This window comes from Mustela erminea, chromosome 10 (genome assembly GCF_009829155.1).
Source record: "Mustela erminea isolate mMusErm1 chromosome 10, mMusErm1.Pri, whole genome shotgun sequence".
Classification (NCBI taxonomy): Eukaryota; Metazoa; Chordata; class Mammalia; order Carnivora; family Mustelidae; genus Mustela; species Mustela erminea.
In genome coordinates, this window is record NC_045623.1 from 1912883 (window position 1) to 1933084 (window position 20202).

Here is a 20202-nt window from a genome sequence, read left to right on the forward strand (position 1 = left end):
GCGGGCCCGGCGGGGAGCGGAGAAAGAGAAAGAGCGGGCGGGGAAGATGGTTACCCTCACCACCCTTTTCCTATTCATGTTTAAGGACGCTGCCAAGATTACGCCCCTTATCGCTTCGAGAATGGCGCGGTCCAACCGCGTCAGTCTTTCGCCGTTAGCGGCGCGACTCGAGGCCGTGGTCCTGCCTCCGAGGTCACCGCCTGCCTGGGTAGGCTTTGGCCTCCAGCCTCCGGACGTCGATTCCTCCAGGGAGGGGCTGGACGGAGCCAGAGCAAGGTCGGGAGAGGTGAGTGACCGTAACCCCTTCTTCCAAACAAGAACAAACCATGTACAACTAAACAAATAAAAACACGCCCTGAAGCTGGACCTGTGGTTTGAGTTTTGTGTATTTGTCAGTATTATTGATTGGGAGCCCTCTCCCTCAGAATCTCTGTCCCAATCCTCATAGGGCTTTACTTAACATTAACGTTGAGGCTAGATTTCTAAGGCTAGCCCAGGGAAGGTGGATGCCACCTTCCCTGCCACTTAAGGTCTGTTTGATTTGGGAGGACTGAAGTAACCTCTTTGAACCTCAGTTTCTATGTCTGCAAAGTGGATCCAGGAATATTAACACTTTACAGGGTTTTGTGAGGATTAAAAGGGAGTACAGATTACAGCCATAGCACTTTACAACCATAGCACTACATTACTATTATTGGGACAATAATATAGAACGATGAAAGAAAAGGGTCACTGCTTTTGTTTTGTTTTTTGAAGACAAGGTTGTTATGACATTCTGCTTTTTTAAAAGATTTTATTTATTTATTTATCAGAGATGGGGAGAGAGAGAGAGAGCGCCCACAAGTTGGCAGAGTGGCAGGCAGAGGCAGAGAGAGAAGCAGGCTCCCTGCGGCTCAACGGACTGAGCCACAGGCATCCCTGCCTTTGTATTTAATGGGAAGGCAGAATAGAATGAATTTCCAGAATAATCAGGAAATTAAAGAAGAAATTTTAAGAATGCATGGAAGCAGGGCACCTGGGTGGCTCAGCCGGTTAAAGCCTCTGCCTTCTGCTCAGGTCATGATCCCAGGGTCCTGGGATCCAGCCCTGCATTGGGCTTTGTGCTCAGCAGGGAGCCTACTCCCCCTCCCCTGTGCCCCATCTGCCCCTCTGCCTACTTGTGATCTTGTGATCTCTGTCAAATAAATAAAATCTTTTAAAAAATAAAAGTACATGGAGGCAAAAGGGAGGCAGAATAAAAAGTAGTAGCATGATTAGGGGCACGTGGGTGGCTCAGTGGGTTAAGCCTCTGCCTTCCATTCAGGTCATGATCTCAGGGTCCTGAGATAGAGCCCCACATCCGGCTCTCTGCTCAGCGGGAAGCCTGTCCCCCGCCCCCCACCCCACACCCCTGTCTGCCTGCCTTTCTGCAAACTTGTGACCTCTCTCTCTGTCAAATAAATAAATAAAATCTTTAAAAAAACGTAGCATGATTAATTAATACAGAAGGCCTAGCCACTCAGTATATGGCGAATGAATGTGTGGAAGACCTCTGAAAAATACTGCAAACCAAGTATTAGAAGAAATATTGGGCAGGATCCAGCAGAACAAAAAAGAGGAGAGAGCACTCTGAAGAATAAAAAATTGTATGTTGAAGAATAGAAATACAGGAATTTGCTTGAATCATGAGGAGAGGGCAAGCTGATAAACTAGGTTAAAGCGGGAGTACAGTAGTGAAAGATGAGCAGAGAAAGTGGCCAAGAGTGCCAAAGATAGTTTGAATTTGTCACCACTGGTCTGGAGCGGGAATCACCAGTCCACCTGTCAGGTCCTATAACTTGTGGCCAGCTCCCAACCTGCTGTCAGGGTCAAGAGATAATGATCCTGCTTTAGCCTAGAGTTTAAAGTATCACATATTCCTCCCTTCCAGGGGAGGATTCCCAAGGGCCTTAAGGCCCTTTCTTTCCTTTCTTTCTTTCTTTCTTTTTTAAAGATTTATTTATTTAGACACGCCTGGGTGGCTCTCAGTTAAGCATCTGCCTTTGGCTCAGTTGGTGGTCCTGGGATTGAATCCTGCAGGAGGCTCACTGTTCAGTGGGGAGCCTGCTTCTCCCTCTGCCTGCTGCTCCCCCTGCTTATACTCTCTCTCTCTATCTGACAAATAAATAAAATCTTTTTTAAAAAAGATTTTATTTTTTTATTTGAAAGAGAGTGAGAGAATGAGTGGGGGTGGGGGACAGAGGGAGAAGTAGACTCCCTGCTGAGTGCGGAGCTGGACATGGGGCTCGATCCCAGGACCCCAAGACCATGACCCCAGTGGAAGTCAGACACTTAAGGAGCTGAGCCACCCAGGCGTCCCTTAAGGCCAGTTTTTGAAACATTGTGGAAAGGGATGGGAAAGCCCGACTTTTTATAGTAGGAAATTGTTTATTTTCCAACAACAACAAAACAAGATTTCAGGAACATCTCTGCTGAAACTTTAAGTAGGAACTTTTTATAGCCACAGACAGTTATTAAGTCCTTTATTATTTTTTTAGAGGGGGAGAGGCGTGGTGGAGGGGTAGAGGGACAGGGAGAGAAAAAATCTTAGGCAGGCTCCATGTCCGGTGCAGAGCCCTATGCGGACTTGATCTCACAGCCCTGAGATCGTGACCTGAGCTGAAATCAAAAGTTGGATGCTGGAGCATCTGGGTGGCTCAGTCATTAAGCCTCTGCCTTCAGCTCAGGTCATAATCCCCAGATCCTGGGATCAAGCCGTGAATTAGGGAAGCCTGCTTCTCCCTCTTCCATTCCCCCTGCTTGTGTTCCCTCTCTTGCTGTGTTTCTCTCTCTGTCAATTAAATAAATAAAACCTTAAAAAGAGTTAGATGATTAACTACATGAATCACCCATGTGCACCTATTAAGACCTTTATTAACCAAGTGAGACCTCCCCTGTCCTCCCCTCACAAACACAATATTAAGCAAAAGAGTATTGAGTTTCTGTGTTTATAGCTCTAAGGGCTCAAATGTGAATTTCTTTGCATCTCTGTATGATTTGGTCTTTCTTTTTCTAGAGATTGATTCACTCATTTATTAATTTACTCACTCACCTACTCATTCACTCATTCTTTGTTTCTAGAAGTCTCCAAACCCCTCTGGTCTAAACTCAAGACAGGATAGGATTCATCTTCGTATTCTAGCCGTATCCTTAGTTTCTACCACATGGAGAAAAAATTATGTTTGTTGATATAGCAACAGATGGAATGCAGAAGCAGATATGAGAATCCAGTGGGGCATTAAAGGGATTTCCAAAAATGTAAAACAATGCCAACTGTCTAACTGACTTTATTTTGGTTTGGGGAAAGTTATTTTTCATAAATGAATTAATAAATTAAAAATATTAAGTAAATATTTTGACTAGTTTTTCTTCTTCCTACTTGCTTTTCTTTTCTTGATCTCAATTGTCAGATTATAACACTGAATGCTATCTTTGTTCCCTATATTAAATTAAAAGCATGGTATTTATGATATTCTCTAAAACTCCTCACCACGCTGAACCTATTTTTATTTATTTTTTAAAGATTTTATTTATTTGTTTTAGAGAGTGTGAGCAGCGGGGAGCTGGGGGAAAAGCAGAGAGAGTGAGGGACAAGCAGACTCTGCACTGAGTACAGAGCCCAACGCCGTCTCCATCTAAGGACCCTGAGATCCTGATCTAAGCTGAAATCAAGAGTCCAACGCTTAACTGAGTCTCCCAGGCGCCCCTGGAGTTTTTTTCAGAGAAAAGATAAGAAGCCAGCAGTTACTGCCCAACCCTCTACTGTGTATGAAAGCAAACATTACTTCATTTATTCCTCATTACAATCCTGTGAAAGAGATATACCATTTTATGGAGACTGAGCTTCAGAATGGTCAAGTTTTTTTTTTTTTTATTTCAACCCACAATAAAAAATACATCTTATATCATGATCACTGAGGAACACACAAATGTGTCTTCACTGAAATAAAGGTTTCATGAAATAATACCCTAACTATATGCAATGCATTCTGATATTTTCTATTCTATTTAATTTCCTTTTTTGAAAACATGTGTTTTTTCTTCCCTTGTTTTGCATCCTACGAAATCAGTGTCACAACCCATGAATGGGTTGCAATCTACAGTTTGAAAAACGACTAAATAAATGTTCAAGATCATAAGTAGTAAAGCGAAGATGTGAACTGAATTCATGCTCTTTCCAGCAAACAAATACCTTCTCATGAACATTTCTTAAATAATACATTATATATGTTGTGCTTAGCTTTATCTCATGGTATAAAGCCAGCAGGACAATCCTAGGCAAAGAAGGAATAGGCCTACTGAGGAACCATAACGTGAGATGAAACACTTAGACAAATATAAAATGACATTAGTCCTCTGTTTAGTATATGAGTGAATGTAGCATTTGCTTTTATTTCTGAAGAAAGCTGCTTATTATCCACAAAAATAGTGAGTTCATTTATTCATGTATAGCTTGTCTTGGTTTAATAGTAAATGATTATTTCAATTTTAGTAAGTTATAAATTATCTTCAACTTACGATAGGGCTAAAATAAAAAAAAAATATGACACTTGGTGGGTGAGGTCATAGAAGTACAGAGTAGGGTCCTGGGGAGAGAATAAGGAATGGTAGGAAGCAGCAGGTAGTCCCCAAACCTTTAATCTAGTAAACTGAAGATTGCCTAAACTACAAAAACTTGTTTCATACTAGATTTCTTTCAAGTTTTATTTACTTACATAATTTAAGTAATCTCTACACCCAGTGTGGGAGTTGAGCTCAAAACCCCAAGGTCAAGAGTTGCATACTTTTCCAACTGAGCCAGCCAGGCGCTCTTCATGTTAGATTTTTAAAATACGTTTTAAAAATAGGTTACTTAAAAACCTCATGGTAGGGGGGCAGGTACTGGCTGGCTCAGTCATAAGAGCATGCAGCTCTTGATCTTGGGGTTATGAGTTTGAGCCCCACACTGGGTGCAGAGATTACTAAAAAAAATAAAAAATAAACTTAAAAAAAAAACCCACCCAACATGTAAATTTCAAATCCTCGGGTGGGCTGGTCTCCCAGAATGAATGGATACATCCTCAGGCTCAACCAAGGTAAGGACTATGTTTCCTTGGATGCTTCCATCTATTCTAACACCAGTGGTTTATTTTCCTGTATACCTGTCACTTCTAATGTGTCAGCAACCCGGCCCAGTCCCTCTTCTCCTTCCACATGGAACCATCTGCCTGCCTGGTTCCTTCTGATTCCAGTTAGTTCATCCTCTAATGGAGACTTTATACCTTTCATCCATTCATTCAGTCCACAGATACCTATAATAATGGTTGTGTGTTCTTCAAGTTGACTTCTCAGTGTTGTTCATAGACACCCCTTCTGCCTGCCAGATCTCCATCCTGGGGTGGGGGAGTTGTTCTGCTATGCCTTTAGTCACATCTCTACATCTCACATCCCCTGACCCCTGCTTTTCCTGGAATGTCTTCCCCTTTTTCACCTAAGCTCCACATACCTTAAAGGCTTAAGATATGCCTAAGCATATGCTTAAGCATATCTTTTCCATGAAACCTTCCCAAATTATTCAGCCCAAAGTGATCTCTCTGAACCATAGCTCTTACACAGAATGAGTACTATGATTTAACTCTTTTTACCATATGTCTTATGTTGTCCTGTCCTTATGAGTTAGATTTGTCTAGCTAACTCCTACTCATCTCTACTGGAAGTCATCCCTGATCCCTGTCCAACCTATATGCTATTCCTCTGGGCCCCCACAGCTCTCTGTGCTTAAAGCTAACATAACTGTTAGGTTGCCACTGTGCTGTGATCATTATTGACTTGAAGTCAAGCCTATGTCAGTTGGCTTCTAGTAAGTTCCTGGAACTTAAAAAACAAGAAGGAAAATATAAAAACTGCAGTAGTGCCTATTTCTGGCAGCCTGGGGAAGAGAAAGGGCTCTCCCATTAAAATACAAGTTGAGCCTGGATAAAAAAACACATTGCTGGGCTCATTAGAAAGTAAGAGAAATCACAAAAGGAAGAAAAAAAATAACATTAAGCTGAAACCTATAGGAAAGACGAGCAACATGCAGGAGGAGCCACAGGTTTGCCTTGGGGACAAATGCCAGTATCAGTTTTGTAAAACAGGGGCTAGGCCCTGGGCCTAGCCACAGAACAGGAGAAAACCTGGGATTCCGGGATTGAACTGAGATTCCTGAGGGGCTCACACAGTCCCAGGTCAGGAGCATCATTTGACTCCTGGCACAAGCAAATGCAGATCCTCTTTGGAGGAAAGTACCCCCAATTTAGGCTCTCTGAATTACCATAGACTAAGTTTAACAAAATATAAGCTCAAAATCCCCAAAAGGAGAATATACAAGGAAATGAACTACCACAGGCAAGAGTGAGCAGAAAACAAACCATTTAGATATCAAGCCAGGATTACAGAAATATAATCCCAACAAATTTAAAAGGTTTAGTATCAGAGCACCACATCTCTGAGCACAAATGGGTTAAGCTGAAAATGGATATAAAAAGGATAGACTTTTAAATAACCAGACACTGTTTTTCTAAATAACTCATAAATTTAAAAAGTCATACAGGTAATTTAAATATTCATAGGGTGAAGTTATAATCAAAATACAGCAAAAAAATATATTGGGGGAATGTAGAGAAACAGGTCCTTAAAAACTTACAGTAAAAAAAGAGAGCTTGAAAATTAGATAAGTGTCAAAATTAAGATGTTATGGAAGAACATAAAATTAAAGAAAGCAGAAGAAGGAAATATTATAATATCCATAGTTAATGAAATGGAAAACAATACACAAGGGAGAAGATTGTCAAAGTCCAAAGTAGTAGCTACATAAACAAATAAAATAGCACATTTTTGGTGTAATTGATGAGGAGGAAATAAGAAGGTGAAAGTAAATAGTAGAAATGGATAGAAGCACATAACTGCCCAGAGAGCAGAGGCGAAAAAAAAAATTTTCATTTTTAAAGAGGACAGAAAATGCACAAAATCCCAGAAAAACAACCAAAATTGACTCAAAAAGAAACAGGAAGGCCAGACAGCCTATAATTATTAAAGAAATTTAATCGATGGTTAAAATCTTTCTCAAAAAGAAATGCTAGGCAAAGATAGGTTTGATAGCTGTTTTGCCAAACTGTCAAGGGACAGTTCATCTCAATCTGATGTCAGCTCTTCCAGAGAATTAGAAAAGAGGGAACAGTCCCCAACTCAGAGGATGTACAGACCAAATGAACCATCTTGGAAACCTTTTTAGAAATCTTCCTTCAAAAAGGGCACTAACAGATACAAGAATGTTCATAGCAGCATTGTTTGGAATAGCAGGAAATTGGATACAACCCAAATGTCCATTAATAGGTGAATGTATAAATAACTTGTGGCTTATGTACTTGCTGGAGTACTACACTGGTTTACAGCTATTTACAACATAGATGAATCTTAGAAATAATGTTAAGTGAAAAGAAGAAAACTTCAGGGCACTATTAGAGTATAAAATTTTTGTAAAGCTAAAGCAAAACTGAACAATAATTTTTAAAGAATATTATGCATATATGGTTAAATATATACACACGTGTGTGTGTGTGTGTGTAACACAGGCAACTTAACACAAAATTAAGGACAGTGGTTACCTCTAGGGAGAGGCAGTGGGATAGGACTGGGTATGAATACAAGAAACTCAATGGTACTTCTAATGTTTTAATGTATAAGTTGGGTGATGGGCCAAAGATATTCATTTAATATTATGTTTCATAATTTATTCATGTTAAATATATCCTTTATAGATACCAAATATTACATATTATAATCTTTAAAAATCTGCTGTGGTGGAAACAAATGAGTGAAGTCTCCCTGAAAGCAAACCTGTTTCCTGGGCAGAGTCGAGATTCCCCGACGGAAGCTACCTTTATGCAGAAGACCACGTAGGTCCTCAGTAAATATCGGATGGTTTACTGCTTTTCGAAGGATAGTGTCTGGGTTCCCTTCTTCCTGGTGCCGGCTGCTGTGCAGAGCTCCCTCCTGCCGCATACCTAGCCTAAGCCCCACAACCCTGGCTGAAATCCTGACACATGTATGACAAGACACTGACACCTGGTGGATACAGAATGGATTTAATAAAATGACTAGGAAAGAAATCTTTCACTCCACTTGGTGAAAGTGGCTGTGGGGTCAGGGGATAGGGAAGCAGAATGAGGAGAAAACATTCAGAAACAGGAAAGGGAAGGATCTCCATCTCTGAAATGTAAGGGACAGTCATCTAAAGGAGATGAAAGAGATAGTCCCTAAAGGAGAGTGACTTCCCTCTCATTCCTTCTGAGCCTGCAAGAGGGAAGAGGCTACAGCTGCAGTAAGGAAAATGCAAGACAGTGAGGGGAAACGTAAACAGGTGTAGCTGATCCCAGCCTCACCAAGCTAAAACCACACGGACTTCTGGTATTGGCCAGGGGTCAGCTGTCTCCTCAAGAACTGCCCGTGACAGTTGTCATTTTAGAGACCTGTGTGATGCTGAGGCTGATCCCAGCCCGCCCCTGATGCAGAAAGAGCAAATTAGTATACCCCATCCTTCTGGCCACAGTGATTGGCTAAGGATCAGCATGTGACCCAGCCTGGCCTAATCAGAGTCCATTTTAAGGCTATGCTAGGATGCCAGGCAAAAGATCACCACCCCCGCCCCCCCATCCCCTTTCTGGTTGGATATAAAGGAGAGAACGTGTAACCCCAGGAGTTCTGGCAGCCACTAGGTGGCCCAGGTTTAAGATGATCCTACAGAAGGTAGCAGCAGGAAGGGGAAATCAATCAGGTGTTTAGAGACACACTGAACCAGGCATCAGCTTTTCTGGGAGCCAGTACCACCTCTGGACTTTCCATTTAGGTTGAGCCCGTTAAGTCTTTATTTTTAAGCCAGTTTGAGTTAGGTTATTCTTTTTCTTTTCTTTTCTTTCTTTTTTTTTTTTACGATTTAAAACGAAAAGATTCCTAGCCGATACATTCATCATACTTAACTCCATCCCTATCTTTCCGCAGGATAGCCCAGAGATCCAGGTTAAGACAGTCACGACAGATTTATCAGTGACTCTAAAGCCAAGGGTATTGAGCTGGAAAGGTCAGAAGCAGGAGCCGGACACTGTGCAAGACAGGGTGCCTCAGCTGTCTGGACATGAGAATGAATTCTCTTAGGAAAAGGAGAGCCAAACGAGAAGCAAGTGCAGAGAGGGGACTCTACTAGGCAGGTAAAATTAGTGTGTTTATAAACACTCTCTGCCACATACCTATCATGGGGGTGTTGCTTTGGGGTCTTTCCCCTCGTGGAATAAGGAATTTTGAAGCCTGTGCCCCTTTAAGTCGTTATTACCCTGTGTTTCGGTGTCTACCTCGCCCTTCACCAGATGAAGAGCTTCCTTTTGGCTTCTACTGCCCTTGATGACACTCACTTTTGAGGTGACCAGAGGAATTTTATCTTCCGCTTCTTTGGCATGCCGGGAACTGGGGCCCCTTCCTCCTCTGGCAACAGCACCCTCTTCCTGACCCTGGGCAAGCACCATTCCCTTCTCAGCCTCTCCCACTGGCCCTGGCCTCCCTGACCCTCCAGTTGAGTTGCTTTCCCCTCCAGAGGCCCACGTCTCCTGTGGTAACCTCGGGGACTGGGCCGAGTCCATGGCAGCTGCTGATTTGTCAGGGGGGGAGTTCCTTTCCTTACTTCCACCTGATTTTTTTCGAGGGCGCCCCCGTTTTCTTTTGGCATCGCTTCCTGTATCCTCTCTATCCAGCTTTGCGGCTTTAGCAGGTGGATCTTGCCCAATGGCCTCACTCACAGGTACTTCAGCTGTCCTCTTGACACCCTTGTCATGGGGTCCCGGGTCACCACCTATGCCTGCTTCCCTGTTCTCTGGGCCCTGCGGCTGAGCGAGCGCCCCAGGCAGGGCTTGCCCAGGCCCGGGTCCGGGTCCGGGTCCGGGTCCGGGCAAAGCAGGAACAGTCGGTAAGATCATGTTAATGATCGGCATAGCTGCCTGGGGCCCCCCGGCCCTACTGGGCAGAGGCAACGTAGCCACTTTCAGGCCTGAAGAAAGCTTGGGGGCCAGGATGGGTGGAGAGACTCTGATTGGCGGAAGAAGTGAGCGAGGGGCCCGGGGAAGGAGCAGAGGCAGCCGGGCCACCAGGGCATTAACCTGTGGGTTATTGGCTGCTGGGGCTGGGCTCTCCACTACACTCTTCTTCCGCTCACCGCGTGCAGGGGTGCCGGCCCCAGCCCGGGCTTCCAGCTCCCTAGTGGGCTAAAAGGTAAAGAGAGGACACAGTAAATGGGAAGCCTAGATGTTGGAGCGAACACAGACACAGGAGGGTAAGAAAATAGAGGAAAGGGGATACCAAGCCCCCAGCCCAGGGCAGTAAGGTCAGGGGCCTTAACCTCCTTACCTGGGCTGCTCTCTCTGGTTTCTTAGGGGCTCCACCTTCTAAGCTCTCCACACCATTCTTGGATTTAGATGACCGCTCCCGAGGGGCATGTTCATCGTCTTCTGCAGAGGTGCGGGAAAAGGTAATAGGGCGAGGGTGGGAGGAAACAATGGTCAAGAGAGGACAGCCTGACTGACGGGTGGAGAAGGGGGAAGAAGGCAGTCTAAGGCACATCCCAATTCCCATGAGGGTCACTAGGAACAGAAGACAAATGCAAGGTGTCTCTGTCTGAGTAGGTGGGAGGGCCTATGAGGTTGAAAGTGGCTGAGAGTTTCTTGGGACAGGTGAGGGTCTCCACCCACCAGTGAGCCCCATGGCCTTGAGCACATGGGCATGCGCAGATCGGGCAGAGATGAGATGCTGCTGCAGCAGGAAGCGGGCAACCTCAACGATGGAACTGAAGGACCGTTTCAGGATCCGTTCTGCCCAGTCACAGGTCAGAGCGCAGGCTGCCTCCACCAGCTCATCCCGAGGTGCTGGGGTTACTTCTGGGCCCATTTCTGGCTGCAGTGGGGAAGGACATGCCCACTCACACTCCAAATTTGGCCCCCTTCAGACACTAGGGTCAACCCTAGTTAAGACTAGACTGGATATGGGAGTAACTCATCCCAGAAACCCACAAATTCTATTCGTCCTCTGCCTGAGCCATAGGGTACGTGGAAGGGCATATCTTATGTACCAGAAGTTATGTGCAGAATGACCTAGGCTGTGTCAGCCCACACCTTGGAGAGAAAAGTGCGATGGGAGGGCTGGTTGTTACTTACACTGTCAGAGCTCTTCAGGTCAAGTCCAGGCAAGGGTGGCATTGAAACCAAGGTCTTCCTTCGTATGCCACTGTAGCAATATCTGAGGCAAGTTAAAGAGCAGCCAACAGTGGGGATCTCCAAGACCCGTGGGAAGGCTAGGCTGTTCCCACTCCTGGCCCTCCACACCCTAATTTTTCTTCCCTGGGTCCTCCAACCCCACCTCTCCATTCAAGGATACTTGGACTGGCCCCGGCCACCAAGCCTTCGGGCCTTGATGTCAGGGAAGATCTCTCTGATGATTTTGCCAAAGTTGGCTGTGCTGAGTGGGCGGCAACAGGCGAGGCTCTCACAGTACTTCCTGAGTGAATGGTTGGGGGAATGCAGAGTGGGAAGACACTCAGAGAAGGTCATGGTTAGATTCGGAGGGTCCCGGGCATCAGGTTTGGGAAACCCTTTAAGAAGCCAGACTCTGTCAAGGCAGGGAGCTCTCCAGAGGTGAGGGGGTAGTCCTATGCCCGCCAACCCACACACCACCACCCCATTCACCCACCGATAGGCATCATAAACACTTTGCTTTGGCAAACAGGTGTCAGTATGCTCCTCTAGGTGGTTGCGGATCCACCTGTAGGCATACATGTACTCCTCATTGCTGAGTGTACTTGGCTCTGAGCTGCAAGAGAAGTGAAAGGGACAAGCTTTACTCAGATCCTAAGGGTTGTCGTGGTTCTATCCAGACCACCGCTTCAGCAGTGCTGGACCAAATCACTTTGCCCAGAATCCAGCTTTTCCTGGTAAACCAGGGCAGGACAGGGACTACTCTTCTCACCAAGGCAGCTGTCATGAGGATTCCTATTCACCCAGCCCCATCCCAGTGAGCCTCCCTTTAAGAAGTAGAACCCTCTGCTATCTTAAACTCTAACACCAAACCTACCTTTTGTCTCCAGTACTAGGCCCTGAGGGGAGCTGAAGGTAGAGATACAGCTTGTCGTTGTCTGAGAATTTCTGTACATCTTGCTGAGGTAGGGAGGAAGAGAGAGGCAGAAGAAAAAATGAGGCCAAGAAGGATGTAAGATAGGATCTTCTAATCCTTCCCCCAAAGTCTAGCTGTCTTAGAGACCGTCAGACTAAAAAAAGGACCTTAGAAGTGATTTTTTTTTTTTTTAAAGATTTTATTTATTTGTCAGAGAGAGAGAGGGAGAGAGAGCGAGCACAGACATACAGAATGGCAGGCAGAGGCAAAGGGAGAAGCAGGCTCCCTGCCGAGCAAGGAGCCTGATGTGGGACTCGATCCCAGGACGCAGGGATCATGACCTGAGCCAAAGGCAGCTGCTCAATCAACTGAGCCACCCAGGCGTCCCAGAAGTGATTTGGGGCTCTGTGTTCACTGTGCGCAAGGAGTGCTCTCGTGAGCTACCTTGTTGAGAGGAGGAGTGGCAGGGATCTGCTTTGATACTATGCCTACTGAGCACCTACACAACGGGTCACAGACAGATGAAGTAAGATGCTCAAGGTCAAACTGGCAATGAGTCGCAAAGCCAGTTACCTTCTGACGGGGAAGACTATACTGCCTGTCCCACATAGGCCTTTCAGTTACTCCTATCTTCATCATCCTCATTCCCCTGCAAGTCCACCTCTCTATTGCCCTCTGCCCAAAAATACTTACCAGGATTCCCTCGACTTTGTTCTGCACAGCCTTGCTGTGGGAAAGAGGAGAAAGCTGGAGGTCATACACAAGATTTTCTCTGGTGTCTTATTGTTAGGGAGAGGAAGAGGGATGAGATGCTTAATAGGTGCTCAGAAACAATTCCCATAATGGAGAATCTTTCATGAATGTTGAATCTTCCAGAATGATGAAGAATCATTCATGAAGAATGCACTTGCTCAGAGAGAGGCAATTCATCTACAGAGGAAGTGCTACCGTTCTGGAGCAAGATTTGGAGGTGGAGATGAGTACTTACGAAATGGTACCTCGGAGCCTCTGAAGAAGGGTGGTGGGTTCTCCCGCCTCAGTACTACCTGAGGGGGCCCTTCCCCCAGTCTTGGGGCTCTTAGCATCGGGTTCATCTTCTGCCATCCCGGCATGAGGGCTAGAATTGAGAGGAGACCAGGCATGAAAATTTAGCCTCTCTTTCCCTGGAGGCCCCAGGGGCACTTATCTCCCTACCCAGAAACACAGAGAAACAGAAAGAAAGGCTCTGAATTGCCTCAGTGGTTGGTTTTTTTTTTTTTTTTCATCACTTGCCTTCTCCAAAAATTAGAAATTATCCCATTACTTCTCCATGCCCACGTATACTCAAAGAAATCTTTGCCATCCCCATTCTATCTGCCCCACCTTTCTGCAGTCTCCTAAATATGGAAAACTGTAAAGGAAGAGATAGGGGGAACGGAAGTCGACGTTAGACAGGTCCGTTTCTGCCTCTGACCCCGCTGCCCTCATCCCCTTAAAAAAAAAAAATAAATAAATAATAATAAAAACAATAGCAACCACAAAGCAAAGTTCTTCAATTCTCTAAGCTACTCTTCACGCCTGAATTTTGCTGGGCGGTCAGAAAGGATACGAACATATTCTGCCCTTCCAGCCTTGGAAAACACCGGGCCCAAGTTCTCATTACTTAATCTCGCCACGGCTTCCCCCGCCGCTCCCCCTCCCCACGTCGCCGATCCCTACGTCATCTTCCTCAACCTCCCATCCTGAGGCGCACCCCCACCTCCTTCCCTTCCCCCTGCAATCAGTCCCGCGTTGCTGCAAGGTGGGGGCGTTCAGGGCGGCGAACTCCTGGGCTGGGCGTAGGAAACCCGGTTGGGGGAACGGGGTCCCAAATTCGGGGCACGTGCACATGGGTGAAGGAGCTGTTGAAAATACAGCCAAAATCTTTTTCTGCTCTCCTCCCAACTCATACTGCCCCCTCCCTACCTTTGAACAGTCGCCTTCCAACACAAGCAACAATAAAGGTAAGGGAGAAAGAGAAACTACCTCGTAGCCACCTTCACTCCAGCCCAGCCCACGGTCCTGGCCCAGCCGGCTTGTGCGTTGCTTTATTTTCTTTTTTCTGAATGGCTGGAACAGTCCCGATCTGCCTAGATACTCGGACGACCTGCTCTCTCATTGGTCATTGCTGCCACCCGGAGCCAGAAGGCGCCGGGCTCGCACCGGCGGCAGCTAAAGTCTGCCTGGTAACAGATTCTGATTGGTCAATAGGGGAGGGAAAATCCAAAGTTGGTCTTATTTGAGTGAAGAGGGGGAAGTCCGGGTTAGGTTTCGGTTAAAACTGGGGTCGGTTGGGACTGCCGGTCCCAAGAGATTCTTCTCTTAAAGGGACCGTAGGACGAAAGACCGGGCGCTAGGGCTCGCTTTGGAGCTTTCTTTTCCTTTGCCCTCTCCTTCCGGGTTTCTGTTTTGCCTTCGGTCGTCAGAGCTACTGGAAGAAAATCAACGGATGATTTAAAAAAAAAAAAAAAAAAGCTAGAACATTATGGGTAGTAGTAATGGAGTTTCGCTGTAAGCTCACATAACCTCCTTTTGATGAAAACAACTTGAGCACTCCACCCTCGCGCCCCCGCCCCGCCGTCATCACAGCATACTGGCTCTCCACAACAACTCTGTAAACACAGGCTTATGTTCCTCTCTGATGGAGGCCTCAAAAACCTCCGCAGCTGGACCACATTTAGTTAAAATGCCAAGCGTTTCTGGGTTTCCGTGGATACTTTATGTCCTTCCACAGAGTTGCTAATGTATCTGGATCCCCACATTTCTGAACTCAGCGAACGAATTTTGACTGACACCCCCAGGGGGTGCTGGATGCTCACAGGAACTCTTTGCTCTTAGAGAATATTGTCCTGTATAGGTCATGGGTTCTTAACCCTTTTCGTTAAGGATTTTTTTTTTAGGTCATGAATCCAATGAAAGTAATGAACGCTTTGCCATGAGAAATGCATATGCAGGCCAAGTTTTGCATCTGATTTCAGAGGTTAGGGACTGAAGGTTAACATTCTTTGAGTGGATATATTTTGCTTTGCACAGCACCTAAATGTGTATTTGTGACATCTAAAAGTATATTTGCAGTCCTGACTTCTAATATATCCTCTAGTCTCATCATCAGTGTACTTTTGTAAAGAGGACAGCAACACCGCTGATCTGGTCACCTTTGGCCTTGATAGCCTCTAATTACCTGCAACTGGCTTCTGTGGATACAGGGAGAATCCAAGGAATTGTAGAGTTTGGGGGAATAAGGATATACTGGCAAGAAGGTTTTCTAATAACAGCAAAAATTTATTGGTGTTTACTGTGTGCTAGACACCGTCCTGAATGCTGAGCACCTACCTCATTTAATGCTCATGGCAGCTCTTTGAAATAGGTAGTTATTGTTTCTGCTTTACAGGCAAAGAAACTGAGATTCCCAGAGATGAAGGGACTTGTCCACAGTTACATATGTAGTAAGTGCTAGAATCAGGATCCAAAGATAGGCAGTCTGCCTTCAGAGTCCATTCTCTTGAACTGCCGTAGAGTGGGTGTATACATACTTGTAGATACCAATACACAAAAGTAGATACAGACTGATGGAAAGATACACCCAACAACCACTGTTTGGTATGAAGGGAGATATAGGGCACTTTGATTAGAAAAAGAGATTGGGATAAATTATGCCGGTTTAGGAATTTGCAGGTGGCAGGGAATAAATGGAATAAATGGAAACTCCAGTAAAGGGAGAAAAGGTATCATAGCTATGTAAGCGACATTATTTTGACAACACTGTAAGAAGGTGAGGTTGCATGGGGTGAAAGGCTCAAGAAGGGAAAAACAGGCAAGTATTCATTTATGCCAGGCATTATGTTAAGAGCGGGGGTGGGGGGGTGGATATAGCGCTGAATAAGGTATAATGTACCTTGCCCTGAGGAGTAACAGTAAAAATGATCTGATAAACATCACCACAATAACAGCAAGTTATTTAGAGTTTAATACGTGGTGAGGATTTCTCTAAAGACCTCACAAATATTGCCACTTCATCTCATAGCAACTCTGTCAGAGAAGTAGTGTGATTATCCCTATTTTACAGATGAGAAGACAAAGGCATTGAGAGGTTAATAATTTGCCCAGTGTTACACAGTAAGTGAGGGAATCCATATTCTGGATTCAGAATATGCTCTAGAAACTATTGTACAATGCCTATTGGGAGTGAATCCTTAAACATAAGAAAACAAACCATGAAAGACAATATTGATAAATTTAGATAATTAATATTAAAAACCTAAATTTACTTTAAAAAGAACTATGAAAAGAATGTAAAATCGAGCCACAGACTGGAAGAAGATATTTTCAAGACACATAACTGACAAAGGATTATCATGTGGAATTTATAAAGGCCCTCTACAAATGAAAAGATAAACACCCAACTAGAGAAATGGAAAGAGGAAATCAACAGAAATTTCATAAAAGAAGCAGAAATGGCTCGTAAACATATGAAAAGTTCTCTCTCTATTGTAATCAAGAAAATGCAAGTTAAAACCACAATGAGATACCATTTCATAGCCACTAAGTTGGCAACAATTACAAAGTCTGGCAGTGCTGAGAGCTAACAGGGCTGTGAGCCAACTGGAGCCCTCACCCACTGCTGGTGGGGATGCAATTTGCTCTAATTTTGGAAAAGAATTTGGAATTACTTGATAATGTTGAATATGTGAATATTCTATGATTCAACAATCCTACTCCTACAGACATGCCCTGAATATAGAGACAGTAAGGTTTATAGTCTCACTGTGTGCATTAGCAAAAACTGGAAATCCCAATGTCCATCAGGAGCAGAGTAATAAGCTGTGGTATCTTTATATGATGGAATGTCATATGGTAGTGGGAATGAATGAGCCACAGCTACATACATTTACACAGATGAACTTTAGAAACAGTGAAGGAACTATAACAGAAGAAAACACATAGTGCAATGCAATTTACAAATATTTAATGGCAGGCAAAACTGAACAATATATTGTTTATGGATAAATACATATGTGGTAAAGAGTAAAAGTAATAGAATAATTACCATAAAATTAAAGATACAAATTACTTCTGGTGAACAAGGGAAAAAGTTTGAGGAATGGTTGTTCAGTCAATCAATAATCTCTTTTTTTTAAAAAAAGATTTTATTTATTTGACACAAAGAGAGAGAGTGAGAGAGGGAATACTAGCAGGGGGTGTGGGAGAGGGAGAAGCAGGGAGCCTGATGCAGGGCTCCATCAGAGGACCCTGGAATCATGACCTGAGCTGAAGGCAGACCCTCACGACTGAGCCACCCAGGTGCCCCACAATAACGTCTTCCATAGGATCTAATTTAATTTGTTTGTTTTCCAAATGGATGGCCTGTCTTTTCTTTTCTTTTTTTGGCCAGTCTTTTCAAAATATTTATCATTTCCTTCTTTTAAAAAAAAAATATTTTGGGGCGCCTGGGTGGCTCAGTGGGTTAAAGCCTCTGCTTTCGGCTCAGGTCATGATCCCAGAGTCCTGGGATCGAGCCCCACATCGGACTCTCTGCTCCGCGGGGAGCCTGCTTCCTCCTCTCTCTCTGCCTGTCTCTCTGCCTACTTGTGATCTCTGTCAAATAAATAAATAAAGATCTTTAAAAAAAAAAATTTTTTTTTAAGTAATAGCTACACCCAATGTAGGGCTCAAACTCACAACCTAAAGATCAAGAGTTAGCTCCACTGACTGAGTCAGCCAGGTGCCTTTCACTTCCTTCTTATTATAGTTGTTTCCTTTCATACTATAATCATATGCTAAGTTCCCTTATATAGTTGGGTCTGTTTCTGGACCTTCTGCTCTCCTGTTGATTCTATTTATCCATTCCTCCACCCCACACTGTTTTGTTTTTTCTTTTTAAGATTTTATTTATTTATTTGACAGAGAGAGACGCAGCAAGAGAGAGAACACAAGCAGGTGGGGTGGGAGAGGGAGAAGCAGGTTTCCTGCAGAATAGGGAGCCCAATGTGGGGCTCGATCCCAGGACCCTGGGATCACGACCTGAGCAGAAAAGGCAGATGCTTAACGACTGAGCCACTCAGGCACCCCCACCCCACACTGTTTTGTTTTAAGATTTTATTTATTTTTTTTATAAAGATTTTATTTATTTATTTGACAGAGAGAGATCACAAGTAGGCAGAGAGGTAGGCAAAGAGAGAGAGGAGGAACAGGCTCCCTGCTGAGCAGAGAGCCCGATGCGGGGCTCGATCCCAGGACCCTGAGATCATGACCTGAGCCGAAGGCAGAGGCTTAACCCACTGAGCCACCCACACTGTTTTAATTGATGTAATTGTGTTCTGATGTCTGATGCTAGAATTTTCCATTATGAGTTTCTACATATAGAAGATTGTATTTTTCACATGTGGCCACAAAAGTATTTCTGGTTTCACAGACTATTCCAGAATTTTGCCACCTCCCCATCAAGAGATGGAATGTATTTCCTGTCCCCTCGAAGCCCAGAAGGTCTTTGTAAATATCAGTGAATGGAATGCAGTGGAAGTGATGCTGTATGACTTCCAAGTATGGGTTAGAGTAAGTGATACAGTTTCCTCTTTCCTTTCTCTCAGGACACTCACCCTTGGAACCCAGCCACCATGTTGTTAGGAGGCCAAGCAGCCACATGGAAAGGTCATATGTAAGTTGCTGGTGACAGCCAGCATCAATCACTGGGCTTGTGAGTGAGTGAGCCATCGGACGATTCTAGCCTCTAGTCTTTAAGCTGCTCCAGCTGACGCCAAACAGTTCCCATAGAGCCCTGTCCAAATTACAGATTTGTGAACAAAAGTAGTGTTTAGATCAGAGAGTTTGCTAGTCCTTAAAAATCAGAAAGTCAGGAAAGGGCCTCTTAATGGTGTGACAGAGAATGGCAATTACCTGAGGTTATCCTTAAAGACTTACCCAATCGCAATGACGGGAGGGATAACCATGCTAAAAGGACCAGTGATGGGTGGACACTCTCCAAGACTTTGTCAATCCTTTGTCATGAGGACAGGGGCTACTGCTTTTCTGGGGATGTCCCTGAGCTCAGCAAACTCTCCAGAACTTTCTGGATAGTGTCCTAAACCAACTTGTGGAGGTGACCATGGTGTTAGAAGAAACAGCTAGTCCCACACTAGACTTTGGCACAGTAAGCTCAGTTTTGCTCTTCATACTCCTCTAGCCTGGGGGTGGGGTATGGGGAGGAATCTGTGTGTGTACAACAGAGATGGATCAGAATAGGTATGGCAGGAATTAGGGAAGTTTGGGTCACATACTGTTGGTGCTTGTGGCATCTGGGACAGGAGGGACTCTCTTCTTTTTGGAGTGTCTGTTTCAGTGATGAAGGATCAGAAGTAGTGAAATGAAACCAGGACCAGGATACAGGTGAATAGTATTTTTTTTTAAGTTTTTATTATGAAAAATTTTCAAACATACAAAAGGAGAAGGAAGAATATAATGCCCCGCATACATATACCTAATATTCTGCTTTAAGAATTATTTTTTTAAAGATTTTATTTATTTGACAGAGAGAGAGAGAGAGAGATCACAAGCAGGCAGAGAGAAGGGGGTAAGCAGGCTTCCCACTGAGCAGAGAGCCCGATGTGGGGCTCAATCCCAGGACCCTGAGATCATGACCTGAGCCAAAGGCAGAGGCTTAACCCACTGAGCCACCCAGGCGCCCCCTGCTTTAAGAATTATTAATGTCTCATCAATCTTGTTTTATCTGCATCTCTTCCATTCTCCAACTCATCACTCTAGGTCGTTTTAATGGAGACACTCATTATATCAGTACACCTGTATATAATTTAGTTTTTGTGTAAATACTTCAGTATGGCCAAGAAATAAAGACTCTTAAAAAAAAAAAAAGATTTTATTTATTTATTTGTCAGGGAGAGAGCACAGGCAGGGAGAGTGGCAGGCAGAGCACGCAGAGGGAGAAGCAGACTCCCCAAGCAGGGAGCCTGAAACTGGCCTCGATCTCAGGACCCTGGGATCATGACA

General features: G+C 44.5%; 1 protein-coding gene across 7 annotated transcripts; it reads right to left on the reverse strand.

Moving 5' to 3' along the window:
• Positions 1 to 7697: 7697 nt before the first annotated feature.
• On the reverse strand, positions 7698 to 14293 carry RFX5 (regulatory factor X5). 7 transcript variants are annotated; one of them, XM_032301816.1, is made up of 10 exons: positions 14188 to 14293; positions 13172 to 13300; positions 12877 to 12910; positions 12145 to 12227; positions 11764 to 11883; positions 11452 to 11571; positions 11232 to 11334; positions 10770 to 10971; positions 10429 to 10529; positions 7698 to 10286 (listed from the first exon to the last, which is right to left on the reverse strand). In XM_032301816.1, the coding sequence occupies exons 2-10, from the start codon at positions 13285 to 13287 to the stop codon at positions 9285 to 9287; spliced, it is 1881 nt and encodes a 626-aa protein (XP_032157707.1). In that variant the 5' UTR covers positions 13288 to 13300; positions 14188 to 14293; the 3' UTR covers positions 7698 to 9284. The 7 variants fall into 7 exon arrangements, with proteins under 7 accessions (XP_032157707.1, XP_032157708.1, XP_032157703.1 ...); XM_032301817.1 differs by having other exon boundaries at positions 14128 to 14234; XM_032301812.1 differs by lacking the exon at positions 14188 to 14293 and adding an exon at positions 13922 to 14110.
• Positions 14294 to 20202: the final 5909 nt, after the last annotated feature.

Excerpts from the sequence above, each read along its gene's own strand:
- RFX5 (XM_032301812.1), bottom strand. The coding sequence starts at position 14,052 with ATGTGCACGTGCCCCGAATTTGGGACCCCGTTCCCCCAACCGGGTTTC. Across the intron at positions 11,335-11,451 it reads GGTGGCCGGGGCCAGTCCAA|CTGCTCTTTAACTTGCCTCA; the intron begins GTATCCTTGAAT and ends CCCCACTGTTGG. Across the intron at positions 10,287-10,428 it reads AACCAGAGAGAGCAGCCCAG|CCCACTAGGGAGCTGGAAGC; the intron begins GTAAGGAGGTTA and ends TTTACCTTTTAG.